The sequence below is a fragment of the Acinonyx jubatus genome, chromosome B4 (assembly GCF_027475565.1).
Source record: "Acinonyx jubatus isolate Ajub_Pintada_27869175 chromosome B4, VMU_Ajub_asm_v1.0, whole genome shotgun sequence".
Taxonomy (NCBI): Eukaryota; Metazoa; Chordata; class Mammalia; order Carnivora; family Felidae; genus Acinonyx; species Acinonyx jubatus.
This window is the reverse complement of record NC_069387.1, coordinates 34,465,515-34,477,798: the sequence shown is the minus strand read 5'-3', so window position 1 is coordinate 34,477,798 and position 12,284 is coordinate 34,465,515. Positions and strand designations below refer to the sequence as shown.

Here is a 12,284-nt window from a genome sequence, read left to right as displayed (position 1 = left end):
AACTCCATCAGAGGAACTAGCTTGCAGAGACTGAGTTAGGAGGAATGTCCAACCATCAGACAAGGACACAAAGCCCTGGGCCAGAGTGAGCCCAACTAGCATCTTTCTTGTCCATTCTTGGCTCTTGTGATGGTGTCATTGTACTAGAGGACAGAGGGGATGTGTGTGGAGGCCTAGAGGCAACCTGTATGTTTTCGACACTTTGATGCAGAGTGCAGGAAGGGTGGTGGATAAAGCTGCCCTCTGTCCTTGGCAGCGCTACCCAGCAATTGTGTATGAGAGAAACTGTCCAGCCCACATGTGGGGTTCATCCAACCCTGCTCTGATGCAAGCAAATTCATACCCAAGAGACCCAAGTTCCAGGGACTGGTGTTTTAAATGGTGAATATAGCTGGTCTTTAGAAACATGGGCTTCTGCCACACATGGCACCGGCTGGCAAAGAGGATTCAAGTGTGCAGGAGGTCCTCTTGTAGAAACTCATCATATCTCTGTCCTCGGCAGATCATCAACCTCTTTGTAGCTGTCATCATGGACAACTTTGACTACCTGACAAGAGACTGGTCAATCCTTGGTCCCCATCATCTGGATGAATTTAAAAGAATCTGGGCAGAGTATGATCCTGAAGCTAAGTAAGTTCCCAGAGAGAAAGACTGATTCCCAAAACCCAGAGAACATTATGTGACCACACCTATAGGAGAGGTTCAGAACAGTTTAGCATTGGGTAGATCGACTGGAAACACTGAACTGCACCAGACCCCAAGGCCAAAGGTCAAAAGGGCCAGTGATACGCCAGGCATCTTTGGCTAAGTCAAGAACATGTCTGCTATTTTCAGTTGGACAGAAGGATGGGGGATCCTAGTGTCAGGAATAACTAGTAAGTATTCAAGTTAAAATATTTAGTCAAGTAGATCTCACTCCATTCTTGCTTCAGGTTCAAAGATACCCTCATAGGTCCATCACATTCGGTTGATGCTCAATAAATGCCTTTTGGTCAGATGGTTAGATTGCAGCAGCAAGTATCTGTAAGAATCTCATTGTACTCCTGAAAGTCTCTTCCACCTTAAGCAAAGCACTGGTGGAAAATTGTTCATTAAAATGTATATATTGGTTTTGGAGTTTTACCATGCAATTCTGCAACTCTGCACCAAGTTTGACCAATAGAACAATAGCTTTGGAGAGCCCAGTACTGAGTCCTGGGCTGCTAGTCAAAACCACGACTCTTGACTGATCTTTGACTCCTCTCCTTCCTCTTTTAGGGGTCGTATCAAACACCTAGATGTGGTGACCCTGCTCCGGCGGATTCAGCCCCCACTGGGTTTTGGGAAGCTGTGCCCTCACCGCGTGGCTTGCAAAGTAAGAGATGACCTGAGTTCAAAGGAGAAAAAGAAAAAATATGGAAGGGAAGAGGCCTATTTGTCTTGTGACCTTGGTCAGACCTTGATCCTTACAGGGATCGAAGACAATATTTTATGTGCCTAAAGAAATGAACATGGGCCAGATTATATTTTGAGGTTCCTACCAACAATCAGTCCTCAGACACCATAAAGGAAAGATGAAATGGATGCCTCATGACCCAACCAGCCACGTGCCCAGTCCCATCAAGCTGCACCACCTAGGCATCCTAGAAGACTTCCAGCCAAGGACAGATGGATTAGGGGTTCTCTTCCTGGGATCAGGGGGCTATTAGAGTGTGTATGTATCAGCCTCAGGGACCTGTAAATCTCTAAAATTGTGTGCAAAATCACTGAAACACTCACAAGTTGTACCAGGGAGAGGATCCATCATGTTCGTATTTCTAAATGAGTACATGACCCCATAAAAGTAAAAACAAGCATCCTAGTCTCTTTAGACCTAACTGTTGCTCATGTGGCCCTCACATGACCCTGAGAGTGAGCGTCCCCTTCAATTGTGTGTCCAGGCACCTCCCTTACCTCATTATAATCCCAACCAGGTAGCCCCACAAATGCTGAAGGGTATTGTTTCCACTCTCTCCCCTCTTCTTTCAATCCCCATTTCCACCACTCTGTACTCCTTATTGGAATAACAATGAGCTGAAAGGGGTTAGGGAAAGTGAGATCAGAGAGCTGTGTAGAAGAGGCTCAAATAGAAAATTTTAACTCTGTCGATAAACCATTCATGGAAAATGGAGAACTGAGTTGTGCTCTGTTTTACTCATTTTTTTCTCACTTGCATCTCCACCTTGTTCCAAAAAAGATGTTAGAAGATTTCCAAGGGTATAGAAGATAAGACCAAAAAAAAAGAGCACAAATTAAATGTAAAGTCAAAGCACAATGGACAAAAGAGCAGGGACAAATGTGGCCTGCACAAGGTGACAGTGTGTCTTTGTGCCTTCCAGACTGCCTGGGTGTTGAGCTTCCCCACGGCCAGTCCACAATTCACACTGTCCTTGAGAGTCAAGAAGATCCAGTCACTCAGGAAAATTATAAACCTTTTTGGCACTATGGTTAATGGGACACCATATGATCTAACGAATAAGATCTTTGACCACATCTTGAGAACAGATGCCAGATGGTGCTCTTTCTCATAATTACTCTGCTGTGTGCTGAGGGCCGCACACCAGGGCACAATGCAATAGCAGCTATTTTGGGTGGTGAGAATGGAGGGAAAAGGGCAATCTGATCCAATCCAGTCAACAAGCTTTTAATTCAGCTTGATGCAGAGGTATATTTTTCAATATACAGAAAAGAAGATACACTACACCTCCTGCATGCAAACCTGCCATTACTGTCTCTCTTGTCAAGGCTTTGGATGAATGCTGCTGGCAGGTGGGCTCCTGGCAAATGCCTGGCATGCAGCTGTTCTTCGTTGCCAGTAGAAAGCACACCCATATGCCTGAGCAGACATTTGAGCAGAGGAGGGGGTTGTGTGGGCTTACCATCCTTTTGTGGAGGCAAGTGTCTAATAAGGACAATTTCCATTCTTCCTTCACTCTGTGTGGTAGGGTGAAAGTACTTATGGCAGAGCTGAGATTCTCCCCAGAACAGATTTTGAATACATTTTAGTGACCCATGCCTCAACCCCCACCTGCTCCCAACACACACACAAGTTTCAAGGCTCCCTCCTGGCATTCTCCTGCCATGGTGGTTCTGTAGGTCCTTTGAGAACTGTTTGCTGTAATCACCAGCTTTGCCTCCCTTTCTCCTCCAGCGCCTGGTCTCCATGAACATGCCTCTGAACAGTGATGGGACTGTCATGTTCAATGCCACCCTGTTTGCCCTAGTCCGGACAGCCCTGCGGATCAAAACAGAAGGTAAGGGTCATCTGAGGGCCACTGGGAGAGCCATTCAGAAGGTCTAACAGGTTAACAAAAGAGGAAACCAATAGGCTATAAAGTGCTCCCAGGATCTTCCCATCCTGTGTATCAGAGCAGCGGCTCAGTGATAACCTTCACATGCTGAAGAGGCCTGGCCTGCTCATGTTTCCTTTGCTCCTTGAATGGCCTTTTGGCCTCTAGCCTATTTATTTTGAACCCTAGCTTTCCATCAATTTCTATGAATGATTCTGGGTGATATCTTGAAGTCAGAGCTTATAGTTCAAAAGCAGAAGGTGATGAGTGTTACCTGAAGCAGGACTAAGTCCCATCTAAATGAAATTTTACTGACTGTGTGGATCTCTCAAATGTTTACCTTTCTTTTTAAATTAGAAGTGTCAGGAAGGGGTCATATTGGCAAATGGTGATTATGGTCAAGGTAATCACATACAATTATACAGGCTGTGCCTGGATCAAGGTGCTCAGCTAGCTGACAGGTATGGGTTAAGATCTCACCTGTGCTTTGCTAGCCGGGCCATGCTCCCTCAGGGATGTGTCCACCTGAAGGGATGCCTTCTGGTTTGCACAAATGTGCCCTATGGGCTAGCAGCAGCTTTGGCTGAGATAATCAGCTGTCTTTGTAATTGATAAGTATTTCTGAACCACTCTGTGGAAAAGGCTATATAGAATGTACCTAAGAAGATGCAATTGCTCTCCAAGAGCTTCTAGCTTAATTACAATGTTTCCTAGAGTGTGGTCAAAAGACCACCTGCCTCAAAGTCAGCTGTTGAAGCTTGTTTAAAACTTGATAAGGCATTTATTCTCTCTCTACTTCAGTTTCTTCATTTGTAAAATAAGAATGATAATGATGTGTGGGAATTCAGTTCAGTGAAGAATCCAAAGAAGTGCCATTTCTCAGTTAAATCCTTCCACAAAATAATAGAAACATCTACAATGAAGGAAAACAAGAACCAGGCCAGCAAGACACATGTCAAAGTAATGAGCTAATCTTTAAAAAATTGAAAATAGTTCAAGTTATGCTGCCAAACTAAAGAGAAACAAAGGCTGAAGGAGGCAGTCTGAGATTCTGGTGTAAGAAGACCCTGAATTCACCTCCTCCCAAGGACACACCAAATCTACACCCACATATAGAGCAATTCATCCTGAAAAACAGCTTCTGCACAACAAATGTTAGAAGCACAACACAGAGAATGGCAGGAAAGATGAAAACATGGTAACCATGGGAACACCCTGACCAATGTGATGACCTGCAGTGAGGAGGGATAGCACTGAGGGACCTGCACCCAGACTCACCTACCCTGAGACACAGGGGGAAAACAGGCAACAGGACTGTAAGTGAAGGAAATCCATTTACATCCACTAAATGGTGGGGGGAGTACTGGAATTCTTTCCAGGTTGGAGGTACCAAAAAGCACCATTGTTTACATTCCTCTTTCACCTTGATAATGCAGATGAGAGCAGGGTCTAAGTGCTCTAGTTGGCCTGATAGGGTTGCTCCAATGAGCCCCAGGCCCTTAGCCCACACCAGCTTCCCGCAGGTAGCCCCCACCCATGCCCACCAACTCCAGCCAACCCACCAAGGTGACCTGGCTCAGTGCACCCCAGGACACCCCCATCCAGTGTCTATTGAGCTCCAGCCATTCCATCAGGGTGATCCAAGCACCGTATGTCCCTTGACTCCCTGAGACCCTGCTGGCTTCAACTCCAGCCAGCCAGCCAAAACTTCCAGGCACATGCAATCTACACAGGGGATGTTCCTACATGAGGCCACTCCTTGAGAATAGGAGAGGTAGTTATTCCACCTAATTTATAGAAACAAAAATTGAAAGTCAAACAAAATGAGGAGACAGAAGAATATGTTCTAAATGAAAGGGAAAAATAAAACCCGGGGGCGGGGGGATGGGGGGGTGGGAAATCCCTGACGAAATGGAGATAGGTAATTTACCAGACAGATTTCAAAGTAATGGCCATAAAGATACTCACCAAACTCAGGATAAGAATGAAAGAACACAGTGAGAACTTCAACAAAGAGTTACAAAATATAAGAAAGTACAAAACAGAAGTCACAGAGATGAAGGATACAAGAATTGAATTGAAAAATACACTCGAAATCAACAGCAGATTAGATGATACAAAAGAGTGGATCAGCAATCTGGAAGACAGAATAGTGGAAATCATCCCGTCAGAACAGCAAAAAGAAAAAAGAATTTTTAGAAATGAGAATGGTTTTAAGAACCTCTAGAACAACATCAAATGCACTAAAATTCACATTATAAGGGTTCCAGAAGGAGACGGGGGGGCAGGAAACTTATTTGAAGAAATAATGACTGAAAACTCCCCTAACCTGGGAAAGGAAACAGACATCCAGGTCCAGGAAGCACAAAAAGTCCTAAAAGAGAACCCAAAGAGACCTATACCAAGGAATATTATTAAATTGTCAAAAGTTAAAGACAAGGGGAAAAAATTTTAAAGCAACAAGAGAAAAACAACTTGTTATGCCCAAAGGAACCCCCCATAAAACTATCATCATATTTTTCAGGATAAATTTTGCAGGCCAGAAGTGAGTGGCATAATATATTCAAAGTATTGAAAGAAAAAACTGTCAACCAAGAATGCTCTACCTGGCAAGGTTATCATTCAGAATTGAAGGCGAGATAGTTTCTTAGACAAGCAAAAGTTAAAGGAGTTCGTCGCTACTAAACCAAGCTTATCAGAAATGTTAAATGGTCTTCTTTAAGCAGAAAAGAAAAGGCCATAACTGGAAATAGTACATGAAGAAAAAACTCACTGATAAAGAGAATATATATATTTATATACTTATATTTATCAGTAAATCAGCCACTTAAAAAGATAGTATGAATAGGGGTGCCTGGGTGGCTCAGTGGGTTGAGCATCCGACTTCAGCTCAGGTCATGATCTCGTGGTCTGTGAGTTCAAGCCCCACATCGGGCTCTGTGCTGACAGCTCAGAGCCTGGAGCCTATTTCAGATTTTATGTCTCCCTCTCTCTCTACCCCTCCCCTGCTCATGCTCTGTTTCTCTCTCTGTCAAAAATAAATAAACATTTAAAAAAAGATAGTATGAATATTAAGAAAACAAAAATAGTAATTTAACTATAACTACATTAAGTAAATAATGCACAAAATAAAAATATATCAAATATAACATCAGAAACATAAAATATTGTGGGTGGTGGGTAAAAATGTAGTGCTTTTAGAATGTGTTCAAACTAAAAACAAATTTTGTTCAAACTTAAGTGACTATTAGCTTAAAATAAACTGCTATAGAGAGAGAGAGAGCAATATTTATGAACATCATGGTAACCACAAACCAAAACCTACAATAGATAAACAAAAATAAAGAGAAAGAAACCCAAACATAACTAAAGAACCATCAAACCACAGTGGAAGACACCAAAAGAAGAAAAATGAAACAGAGAAGAACTGCAATAATAACCAGAAAACAATTGACCAAATGATGATAGTACATACCTATTAATAATCACATTAAAAATAAATGGACTAAATGCTCCAATCAAAAGACATAGGGTGTCTGAATGGATAAAAAACAAGACCCATTTATATGCTGCCTATAAGAGAGTCATTTCAGATCTAAAGCCACTCGAAGACTGAAAGTGAAGAGATGCAAAAAGATATTCCAGGGAAATGGAAACAAAAAGAAAGCTAGTGAGGCAGTACTCATATTAGACAAAATAGACTTTAAAACAAGGACTATAACAAAATACAAAGAAGAGCATTACACAATGAAAAAATGTTCAATCCAAGAAGAGGATATAACATTTGTAAATATTTATACACCCAACATAAAGTATTTAAATATATAAAGCAAATATTAATAGGCATAAAGGGAGAAATTGACATTAATACAATAATAGAAATGAACTTTAATATCCCACTTAATCAATGGATAAATCATCCAGAGAATCAATAAGGAAATATTGGCCTTAAATGACACATTGGACCAGATGGACTTAATAAATATATATAGAACGTTTCATCCAAAACAGCAGAATACACATTCTATTCAAGTGCACATGGAACATTTTCCAGGATAGTTAAGCCACAAAACAAGTCTCAGTAAATTCAAGAAGACTGACATCATATCAAGCATCTTTTCCAAACATAATGGTATGACACTAGAAATTAATTACAAAAAGAAAACTGGAAAAAAAACCCACAAACATGTGGAGACTGAACGACTTGTTACTAAACAACCAATGGGTCAACAAAGAAATCAAAGAGGAAACAAACAAACAAAAATACCTTGAGACAAATGAAAATGGAGATACAACTTTCCAAAATCTATGGGATGCAACATAAGCAATTCTAAGAGGGAAACTCATAATGATACAGGCCTACCTCAAGAAACAAAAAAAAATCCCAAATAAACCATCTAACGTTATACCCAAAGGAACTAGAAAAAGAGGAACAAAGCCCAACATTAGTAGAGGGAAGGAAATAATAAAGTCCAGAGTGGAAATACATGAAATAGAGATTGGGGGAAAAAAAAAAAATAAAGAAAAGATCAGTAAAAGTAAGAGCTGGTTCTTTGAAAAGATAAATAAAATCAGTAGCCAAACTCAAGAGTAAAAGAGAGAGGACCCAAATAAATAAAATCAGAAATGAAAGAAAAGTTACAACTGACACCACAGAAGTACAAAGGGTAAGGGGTGCCTGGGTGGCTCAGTCGGTTAAGAGTCAGACTTCAACTCAGGTCATGATCTCACGGTTCGTGGGTTCAAGCCCTGCTTCAGGCTCTGTGCTGACAGTTTAGAGCCTGGAGCCTGCTTCAGTTTCTGTGTCTCCCTCTCTCTCTGCCCCTCCCCTGCTCAAAAATAAATAAACATTTTTAAAAATTAAAAAGAAAAGAAATACAAAGGGTAAGAGATTACTACAATTATATACCAACAAATGGAAAACCCTAAAAAAAAAATGAATAAATTCCTAGAAACACATAACCTTCCAAAGACTGAATCACACACACACAAAAATAGAAAATATGAATAGGCCAATTACAAGTCATAAAATTGAAACAGTAATTTTAAAACTTCTGAAAAACAAAAGTCCAGGACCAGACAGCTTCACAAGTGAACTTTACTAAACGTTTAAAAAAGAGTCAGTATCAGGGCACCTGGGTGGCTCAGTCGGTTAAGTGTCTGACTCAATTTTGGCTCAGATCATAGTCTCATGGTTCATGGGTGGGTCATAGTCACAGTTCATGGGTTCGAGCCCCACATTGGGCTCTGTGCTGACAGTGTAGAGCCTGCTTGGGATTCTCTCTCTCCCCCCCCCGCCCCTCCCCTGTTAGCTCGCTGTCTCTCTCTCTCTCTCTCTCTCTCTCTCTCTCAAAAATAAATAAGTACATTTAAAAAAATTAAGGGGGCGCCTGGGTGGCTCAGTCGGTTAAGTGTCCAACTTTGGCTTGGGTCATGATCTCATAGAGTTCAAGCCCCATGTCGGGCTCTGTGCTGACAGCTCAGAGCCTGGAGTCTGCTTCTGATTCTGTGTCTCCCTCTCTCTCTGCCTCCCCCCCTGCTCATGCTCTGTCTCTCTCTCGCTCTCTCAAAAATAAACATTAAAAAAATTTTTTTAATTAAAAAATAAAAATAAATTTAAAAAATTTAAGAAGAAGAGTTAGTACCTATTCTTCTCAAATTATTCCAAAAGATTAAAGAGGAAGGAAGTCTTCCAAACTTATTTTACAAAGCTAGCATTACTCTGATACCAAACCAGACAAAAATACCACAAGAAAGAAAATTACAGGCCAGTATCCCTGATAATATAGATGTAAAACTCCTAACAAAATATTAGCAAACCAAATTCAACAATACATTAAAAGGATTATACATCACAATCAAGCGAGATTTATTCCAGAGATGCAAGGATGGTTCAACATCCACAAATTAATCAATGTGATATACCACATTAACAAAACAAAGGATAAAAAATCATATGAAGATCTCAATAGATGCAGAAAAAAGCACTTAACAAATTCAACATTCATTTTATGATCAAAAATGTCAATAAAGTGGGTATAGAAGGAATGTATCTCAACATAATAAAAGCCATATATGACAAACCCACAGCTAACACCATAGTCAGTGGTGAAAAGCTGAAGCTTTTCCTGTACAATCAGGAACAAGACAAGTATGTGCACTCTTACCACTTTAATTCAACGTAGTATTGGAAGTCCTAGCCAGAAATTAGGCAAGAAAAAGAAATAAAGGCATCAAAATTGAACAGGAAAAAGTAAAACTGTCACTATTTGCAGATGACATGATATTGTGTAGAGAAAACCCTAGAGACTCCACCAAATCTATTACAGGTGACAAATGAATTCAGTAAAGTCACAGGATGCAAAACTAACATACAGAAATCACTGTTTCTATACACTAATAACTATCAGAAAAATAAAGTAAGGAAACAGTTCCATTTACAATTGTATCAAAAATAATGAAATACCTATAATACATTCAACCAAGGAAGTGAAAGACCTGTACTCTGAATACTGTTTAAGACATTGATGAAAGAAATTGACAACATGAATAAATGGAAAGATATTTTGTGCTCATGGATTGGAAGAATTAATATTGTTAAAATGTCCATGCTACCCAAAGCATTCTACAGATTCAGTGCAATCCCTACCAAAATACCAATGGCGGGGCACCTGGGTGGCTTAGTTAAGCATCTGACTTCAGATCACGTCATGATCTCATGGTTTGTGAGTTTGAGCCCCATGTCAGGCTCTGTGCTGACAGCTCAGAGCCTGCAGCCTGCTTCGGATTCTGTGTGTGTGTGTCTCTCTCTCTGCCCCTCCCCCGCTCACACATTGTCTCTCTCAAAAATAAACACTAAAAAAAATTTTTTAATACCAATGGCATTTTTCACAGAATTAGAACAAAGCATCCCAAAATGTGCATGGAACCACAAAAATAAATAACCAAAGCAGTCTTGAAAAAGAAGAACAAAGCTGGAAGTATCATCCTTCATGATTTCAAACTATACTACAAAGCTAGTATACTAATCAAAACAGTATGGTACCAGCATGAACACAGACACATAGATCAATGGAATAGAATCAGAAAGTGCAGGAAAAAAACCCACACATATGTGGTCAATTAATCCATGACAAAAGAGGCAAGAATATACAATGGGGGGAAAGTCTTTTCAATAAATGGTACTGGGAACATTGGACAGCTACACGCAAAAGAATGAAACTGGACCACTATCTTACACCACATACAAAAATAAAATTTAAATGGATTGAAGACTTGAATGTAAGACCTGAAACAATAAAACTCCTAGAAGAAAATATAGGCAGTAAATTCTTTGACGTCAGTTTTGGCAATATTTTTGGACCAGTCTCTTCAGGCAAGGACAAAGAGCTAAAATAAACAAACGAGATTACGTCAAACCAAAAAAATTTCACACAGTGAAGGAAAAGGCAATCTACTGAATGGGAGAAGTATGGGTGACATTTGTTCTTCCCCAAGGTTCAAAGGAAAATCTGCTCTGTGACTCTCTTCTAGCTTCTGGTGGGGGCCAGCAATGCTTGGTATTGCTTGGCCATAGCTGTATCACTCTAGTCTCTGCCTCCATCTTCACATGGCCTTTTTTCTGTGTGTCTCCATGTGTCTTCTCTTATACAGACAACAGTAGTATTGGATTTAGGGTCCACTCTAATAAAGTATGACTTTGTCTTAACTAGTAACATCTGCAAAGACCCTATTTCCAACTAAGGCCATGTGCTAAGGTTCCATGTGGACATGAATTTGGTGGGGACACTATTCAACCCACTACAAAAGATAAGCATTTTTATTTGAGCATTATTTTAATTATGACTCTTTCATTGTATATGTCAGAAACCACTAACTACCTAACCAGGAAGTGAACCTAACCGTTAGGGATGCCTCCATAACTGGAATGCCCAGGATTATCCTCTGGCTCCAGGTACTTTTTGGATCTGACAGGGGACTCAGGAATCCATCACTCTCTCTCCATTGCCACCTCTGCTTACTCCTGTTGGACCACTTTCCACAGGAGACTCTCTGGTGTGGCCACAGGGCAGATTTCACCTCAGATAGTCTAACACCAGAGCTCTCAACCATACTGCTTCCCCTGTGTAGTAGCAGTAAACACCCCTGTATTGGTTTCCTATACCTATACCAATTACCACAAATTCTTTGGCTTGAACAATACCTATTATTAGCCCACAGTTCTAAAGGTCAGGGGTCCAGCCATGGAGTAGCTGAGTTCTCTGCTAAGAGTCTTACAAAGCCAAATCAGGATATCGATCAGGATGTGTCCTCTTCCAGAAGCTCCAGCTCATTTAGGTTTTTGGAGGAATTCATTTCTTGCCATTGTAGGACTGGCTCTTAGCTCAGAGCATCAGTGTGTGCTTTCTCTCAGGCCATAGCAGCTACCTCCTATTCCTTCTGCTTCCAACTTGGGACAACGCTCTAGTTTTATCTTTTGACCTTCTTCATGCATTACTTTTTTATTTGTTTTGGTTTGGTTTTATTGAAGTACAATTGACATATAACATTACATTAGTTTCAGATATACAGCATAATGATTCCACATTTGTAGATATTAAGAAATGATCACCATAGTAAATCTGGTTATCATCCATCACCATATATAATTATAATTTTGTGTGTGTGATGAGAACTTTTAAGATCTTAGCAACTATCATGCAGTACAGTATTATTAACCATAGTTACCATGCTGTACATTGCATCTCAGGACTTATTTATTTTATAACTGGAAGTTTGCACCTGTGAACTCTCTCCTTTTAAAGAGCTCATGTGTTAGGTCAGGCCCACCTAGATTCCCTATCTTAAGGTGATAGGAGCCACATAATATAATATAATCACAGGAGTAAAATCCATCAGAGTCACAGTCCCAGGGACCATGCAGGGTGTGTATATATTGGTGGTGGTGGGAGATAGCTCAGGCAGAATTTTAGACTA

At 40.4% G+C, this 12,284-nt stretch overlaps 1 protein-coding gene across 50 annotated transcripts in view; it reads left to right on the top strand.

Annotated features, from left to right (window-relative positions):
* The window catches only part of CACNA1C (calcium voltage-gated channel subunit alpha1 C), a 749,041-nt gene that overhangs the window by 714,343 nt on the left and 22,414 nt on the right, over positions 1 to 12,284 (top strand). For all 50 annotated transcript variants that reach the window (XM_053225582.1, XM_053225610.1, XM_053225602.1 and 47 more), the window contains 3 exons: positions 503 to 630; positions 1,258 to 1,354; positions 3,170 to 3,272. In XM_053225582.1, the coding sequence (XP_053081557.1) occupies positions 503 to 630; positions 1,258 to 1,354; positions 3,170 to 3,272 (328 nt within the window). The remainder of the gene's footprint in view (positions 1 to 502; positions 631 to 1,257; positions 1,355 to 3,169; positions 3,273 to 12,284) is intronic.